This window comes from Camelina sativa, chromosome 18 (genome assembly GCF_000633955.1).
Source record: "Camelina sativa cultivar DH55 chromosome 18, Cs, whole genome shotgun sequence".
Classification (NCBI taxonomy): domain Eukaryota; kingdom Viridiplantae; phylum Streptophyta; class Magnoliopsida; order Brassicales; family Brassicaceae; genus Camelina; species Camelina sativa.
In genome coordinates, this window is record NC_025702.1 from 20,684,278 (window position 1) to 20,691,392 (window position 7,115).

The 7,115-nt window shown below is 36.1% G+C and overlaps 2 protein-coding genes across 2 annotated transcripts in view; one reads left to right on the forward strand and one right to left on the reverse strand.

The window, feature by feature from the left end:
- Window positions 1-770, reverse strand: part of LOC104762939 (ribosomal RNA small subunit methyltransferase, mitochondrial-like) — a 1,690-nt gene extending 920 nt beyond the window's left edge. Inside the window, exon 1 of the mRNA XM_010486355.2 lies at window positions 162-770. Coding sequence (XP_010484657.1) covers window positions 162-581 — 420 coding nt within the window. The 5' untranslated portion in view covers window positions 582-770. The remainder of the gene's footprint in view (window positions 1-161) is intronic.
- On the forward strand, window positions 4,498-6,820 carry LOC104762940 (protein SHORT INTERNODES). Its single transcript, XM_010486356.2, has 2 exons — window positions 4,498-5,796; window positions 6,167-6,820. Exons 1-2 carry the CDS (start codon window positions 5,157-5,159, stop codon window positions 6,538-6,540), a joined length of 1,014 nt encoding a protein of 337 aa, XP_010484658.1. The 5' UTR covers window positions 4,498-5,156; the 3' UTR covers window positions 6,541-6,820.

Genomic DNA, 7,115 nt, shown 5'->3' on the forward strand with positions numbered 1-7,115 from the left:
AATTAAAAAAAAAAAAAAAAAAAGAGGTTTATTAGTTAATATGTCTTCTCTTGGGCATTTCATCGAACAGTTTGCGTGCGCTTAAAAAAACTAATCTCGTTCCCTAAACCAATCTTAGTAGCAACATTAAAGGCAAATCAAAGGAATAAGCAAGATTTTACCGTAAGTTTATCAGCAAAGCCATTGTCGGAAACCCTTTTCCGGAGAATCTCCACCATACGCTTATCTAACTCAACGGCGACGACATTCTGGGAAGCTTCAAGGAGCTTCATCGTGAGATTCCCAGTACCAGGTCCGATCTCCAAGACTGTATCCGTCGGCCTGATATCTGAGCTACGGACGATGGCGTCGAGGATTCTGGTGTTGGTAAGAAGGTGTTGGCCTTTACTCTTGCACAGAAACAAACCGTCATGTTCCTTCTTCTTCGACTTTTCGCTTCCCTCGTACTCTCTTCTCCGGCGATCGTGATCGGGTTTGGTACGAATCTGCGAGTGCGAATCTCGTCGGAGAACCAAATAAGATAAGTAGGAACGAGTCGGATTGAGTTTGCCGAGCGTCTGGTTCTTCAATCGAAGAATCATCAATCACTTTGGCTAGTTAATATATATAGATATCAACGCTGCCTCGTCGTCGTTATGTAGTAGCTCCGATTACCCGCTCATAGCTCAGCAATCGGAATCGGAATCGGAAACGCTTGGCCCGATCCCCTGACGTACGTGGCGTTTAAAAGGGCCTTCCTTGGCCCAGTTTATTTCTTTTAGCCCAAATGTTTTACTCACCAAAGCCCAATTATTTCTCCACCAAACGCTTTATTCTTTCTTTTAAAGTGTAAACGTCCCATGCTTAATCAGCAGCCTATACATCCATAGATTTGATGATGATTGTAAAATCAAAAGAAGAGGAAAAAACAAAAACAAAATGATGGTTATAGAATTTTGGGCCACGCTAGTGGACTACGTACTCAAATGCGAACGTGAAAGCGAGGAGTGTTCTAATTATTTAGATGAACATATAAAGTATGAAAATTCTCTACTAGATTGATTTATTCAAAAATAAAAGATGAAGAAAAAAAGGAGTTAAAAGGCCAAAAAAGCATGGACGTTTACCAAGTTACTATTCTGGTCGGTGTGATTGCTCTCTCTCTCTCTCTCTCTCTCCCCCTCTTTATACATGATCGGACGGTATATATGCTACTACATGATCGGACGGTATATATATGTCTCTTCCTTCCAAACTTTATTGTGATACTAATCTTTCAGTTGATTTTTCTTTTTCATTATCATCTGTGTCAACACTATCTACTTTACACAATATCACTTCAATCACACTCTACTTTTCTTCTTAATTAATTTCCTACAATAATCATATCTAAATGTTTGATTTATACTATTTTTTATAGAAAAAAAGTAATGTAAAATTTATGGGCATTTATTCCTTTGTATGAGATGTACATGACTGTATGTGATCCTATTTTGCAATTGTATAATGTTTTTAAAAATATTATAACGAACAACAAATTCTTTTCTGGAAATTCTATAATTACCCTTCTCCAAAAAACCTTTTATTCGTTCAAATCATTTGTTTATTAGTATATCCTTACAATTAAATAGACAATAAGATTTAAGTAAAATTAACTCAAACACAACCATTTCGAAACAATATTGTATCATAAATACCGTCACTATTCGATTCTCAGCTTATTTTGTGATTTATGTTTCCATGCTTGATTTTTAAATGGGTGAAAAATAAAACTTTAGAAGAAGATGTTGTAAATATGAAAGCTAGCGCTAGCCTTAGGCCATTAGGGTTTGCAACTTCGCAGTTAACAAGGTATGCACAATATATAGTGAAATTAAGAAAATTAGGCGTGAAAAATCGTGGTCCTATTTTTTTCAGCAGCCTCTATTAACTTTGAGTCGTTCTAGTGTGGGGACTTTCTTTAAGTCGAGCCACGACTCGATGAATCAACTTTATAGTTTTGCCATTTTCAACAGCAAAACTGTTTTGGTGGAGTTTTGTGAGGTGGTTATCTTATCACCGTTTGGGTTAGCGATACTTTGGATTAAAGTGAGTACCGAGAGTAGAGTGGGATTATATAAGTAGATTTGTTACATCCAATATCATCAGTTTAGAAAGAGAAGACGCGTCTGCATGTGCATGAGCTTGAGCATGACATTTGGAGGAACGATGACTCCACTTCCTCGGGACCCACCATGAACCAAATCTCATACTTCACTTAAGAGATTTTGGTACTGAACTTAAATAAAGTATTACAACTAGTACAACTTTAAATTTTTACCAATCACAAAAACTTTACCAAAAATTTTATTAAAAGTTTTATTTTCAGCTTTTTGGTACAACTTTCACATACAGCTCTTTCTTAGAGCTTTGCATTATTCCGTAACAGCTTAAATTTTCAGCTTACAGTTTTGGCTACGTTACCAATCGGATCCAAGCTTTTTTCACAGTTGAAATCATTTTAGTAATGAGATATATATATATATATATACACACATATATGTTAAAGAGACATCTGAAGGTGAGATGGGTTCCATGTGGACACAATACGTTTATAAAATCTGATGCTTAGGACAAATATATAACAATAATATAATATATATGTACGTTATATCATATACGTTACGCCTGAAATTTGCAGCTTCTGATGAAGCAAGATTGTGGTGAAGGACAGTCTTTGTTTATTATTTTTGTGAAATGATAGAGAATACACACAACAGAAACAACAATTGATCAGAAGAGAATGTAAAGATACACTTAGCTCCGTTATTGGCTTTTCTGCCTTTGAAACAAAAGAAACATAAGCAATCAAATATTTTCTGTCCTTCTTTTTCAATTGCAAAGCCGAAAAAACCAAACCAGTGCGTACCCTTTTTGTGGTAAACACTCTTTCTTTCTGCCTATGTAAGAGAGTATATATATATATTAAGAAGGTCACCTTTTTCTTTTATTTTTTAATGGTATACATAATATACAAGTGATATTAAGAAGCCAACAAACACTATATATGCTCCAAACTCACTTTTCTTTATTCTCGAGTTTATAAAGTTCTTTCCATATTTCCTTCTTTTATGTACATCTTACAGCTCCGGTTCAAGTAGAATGGTAGATGACTAGTTGCGTTTGAAGTGCAGATAAATGGCAGAAAAAAAAAGTAGTGGAGAATTCCACAAACTTTAAAAATTTGCTAGGACATTAATTAAGCGGATATAAGGTTAAACAGTTTTAAAAAATGTTAGGAACTTTCATGAAAATTTGTTTAACTTAAGAGATTCAAACTTCAAAGCTTAAAGAAAGGAACACAGTGCTCGAGAAGAGACTTTAAGTGTACCTTTTCTTTTTGGGGAAAACTCTTCTATTTGTTGTTTTATAGTACTAATTTCAAGATTCACATTCCAGAATCAAAGAAAACTAATACTACTAGTAGTGAACTAGTTTTTTTGGCTAATGATGAGTCTTTCATTATGCGAGTTTGTTGCTATTTGCATTGATAATTGGTATTACCCATAAATTTGGAATTTGCGGATTTGTAATTTAGTTACATATATACAAGAATAAAATTAATTTAGTTACATATATACAAGAATAAAATCCGAGAGAATTATCACATTCCCTTTTGCCCACCGATCCATATCTTTAATTTCTCGGTCGTAAATGATTGCATCTACTCATCAAATTCAATCTCATTTTCATTCACTCAAAACACATTACAATTGCATACATAAATAATTGATTTTGTTTGATGGGTGTTCGGGCAATAATATTTCAGAGTATGATTGTATACATACATATTTTAAGTACTATTTACACATTATTAAACGACACAAATAATGGAGAACGTAACAGGTGTCCATTATCAGATTTTGTATTATAATAGTAAGAAATACTAGTAGTATAATGGAGTAGTAATTTGGTTCCTTGGAAAGATGGTCTAAGCATCTGTTTTCCAGCTGCAACCTTTATGCGTACTTAATTTGAAGTCACAGGTACACTACACTATATGCAACCAAAACAAGATTTCGATAATAATATAATATAAAAAAAAAAATAGCATCGAATCTAACTAGAGAGAATCTAAAAAGATACAACTATACCCGATAATTGGTGTTCCTATCCTCAGTCCTCAACTACACCCATAAATGGAGTTAGATTTATTTTAACAATTTTAGCTTAAGTACACAATTTTTATTGGTACGTATTATTACAGAAATACAGATTTCTTATTTTTATACTGAACTATCGATTGGACAAATTATAATCTTTTTTTTGTTTTGCCCTCTTACACAAATTTATAATAGGAAAACCCGTTCATATTTTTTCGATATACCAAAAATTATAATAATAAAGATCTAAAAATATAAGTTAAATAATTTCGAGTAAGAAGAAAATAATACTTACTTATAAGAATTTTTGGTTGTTGAGACTTGAGAGCATTTTGGTAAAACACAAACAGACCAAGAAAGGAAGAGGCAGCGTGTTTTCCGGTAGAAAAGACGGAGAGACTAAAAGCCGAAGTTTGCATACGTAGCAATATTTTCACCGTAGGATCCTGGACACGTGATGTTTCAACGGTGAGATATATTTTGTTCGACAAGTGTTTTGTGATACTTGTTGTAATTAAGAAGAAAACAAACAAAAAAAGAAGAGAGAGAGAGAGAGAGGGGACAAAGAATTTAATAAGAGAAGGGAGAAGTGAGTGAGAGAGTATTAAGGTCATGGCGGCGTTGCAGAGAGCCGAGACACAGAGAAAGAAACAGATCTCTCTCAGAGACAGAGAGCGAGAAACCCTTAAATAAATATTACCCTCTCATACCGACAACCTAACTTTTCTCTCAGTACCACCAAAAGCTCTCTCTCTCTCTCTCTCTCTCTGTCCGATTTCTAAACAAACCCTAGATCACAGACATACTCTACACATTTAATCTCTTTCGTCTTCTTCATCCTCTCAGATATATATAGAGAGAGAGAGCGTAAGAGAATTAGATCTTCCGAGAGAGAGATCTATATCTTCTTCTATTCAGATCTTTGGGTAGATTAATTCTCACTCTGAAAGTCAAGATCTTAATTTGTACGTCTAGATATGTGGTAAAGCGAAGCCCTTGTCGAAATTGGTAATATATGGCTGGTGGTGTCGGAATATGGCAGGCTTTTTCTCGCTAGGACACGGCGGAGGAAGAGGAAACAGCCAAGACCACAGAACCAATAATAACCCTTCTCCTTCGGGAACAGAATCTTGGCTTTGGTGCAGAAACCCTAACTCTAACGCAAACGCTGGTGGTGGAGATGTCGTCGCTCCTTCTTCTTACAAAGGAACCCTTGAGCTATGGCAACACCCAAACAATCAAGAGATCATATTCCAGCAGCAACAGCAACAAAGATTGGATCTTTACACTTCTGCTGCAGGTTTAGGTGTCGGACCAAGCAACCGGAACTCAATTGAAACTTCCGGCGGGGCCTTGATGATGATGAGAAACGGTAGCAGCGGCGGTGGACCCAGCTGCCAGGATTGTGGTAATCAGGCTAAGAAAGACTGCACGCACATGAGATGTCGGACTTGTTGCAAGAGCCGAGGCCTCGAGTGTTCCACTCACGTCAAGAGCACCTGGGTTCCTGCCGCTAAACGCCGAGAACGCCAGCAGCAGCTTGCATCCGGTCAACAACCGCAGTCGCAGTCGCAGCCGCAGGTTGAGAGCGTCCCTAAACGGCAGAGAGAGCATTTCCCGTCGAGATCCGATTCCCTTGTCTGTACTCGTATACCTACTAATAACACCTCCTCAGGTATCACTAATTTTTATTTTATTTTATGCTCTTTGTTCCCCTTTTGTATTCATGAGTTTATTCAAATCTGAACGTAATAGTGAGAGTTTTGTATTCAATTGCAGAAACAGAAACCCTATTCTGTTTGATCAGCTTTTTTGTTCTTCTTTTTCCATTTTCGAGAAAGAAAAAAAAATGTTTATAATTTTCTTCTTTTATTTATTTGTTTATTTATTAACATACTACTGTATATGAGTAAAACTGACTCTTGGATTGACAGGAAGAAACTGTTCTCGCCGATCTTGATATTTATAATGTTTATAATATTTTTCTGCTAAGCCCTTTTTTCTTAATTAATAACCAAACCTGTTATTATTTGCTACACACCTAGGGTTAGAGATTGGGAGCTTTCCGCCGGAAGTGAGCTCGCCGGCAATTTTCCGGTGCGTGCGTGTGAGTTCTGTAGATGATGAAGAAGAGGAGTATGCGTACAAAACAGCTGTGAGTATAGGCGGTCACGTCTTCAAAGGTATTCTCTACGACCAAGGCCCGGCCGAGAGAAGCTCCTCAGGCGGTGGATCTCAGCCGTTGAACCTCATAACAGCAGGCCCATCGGCCTCTTCATCAAGCCCAAACGTGAGCTGCAACAATGGAGTTGTTGGTTCCAATTCAGATCATTACATCGATCCTGCCTCTCTTAATTATCCTACTCCCATCAACACTTTCATGACTGGTACGCACTTCTTCTCCAACCCAAGATCTTGAATTCCACATAGAGAGAGAGAGATAAGCAATTTAAAACCTTTTTTTTTGTTTAGATCCTTACGTTAGAATTAGGGCTTAAAGTCAATCTTCCGAGGAGGAGAGTATAACGTAGTAATCTGTGTTGTGAAAAAGTAATTAACGGGAGATAATGATTCCTTTATAAACTCATCACTTGTTACCTGATCTTTTATTATTTATAACAGTTTTTCTAGAAGAGAAGTTCTCATTGTAATGTTGGGTTAATTATTTGAATGTAATAATAATATACTCCAATTTTCAACTGTAAAAAAGTCAATGAGCCTGTCTCTTTAAAAGCTCACATCAACAGCTTCCCAGCTGGCAGTTTTCAACTGTGATCGTTAAACTCAGCCTTGTTCTTGTCACCTTTTGACATTACTTTATTTTTATGTTTGACGTTTAATTAAACATTTAGTCGAATTGGACAAGTTTTTAAAAACCTTTATATTGGAATTTTGGTGAAGACATGTATTAATGAGGTTTCATGTGCCTTTGGGCACAAAAATCAGACATGCACATGTCTTTAACAAATATGTTTCAATTTGAGCCATTTTTAG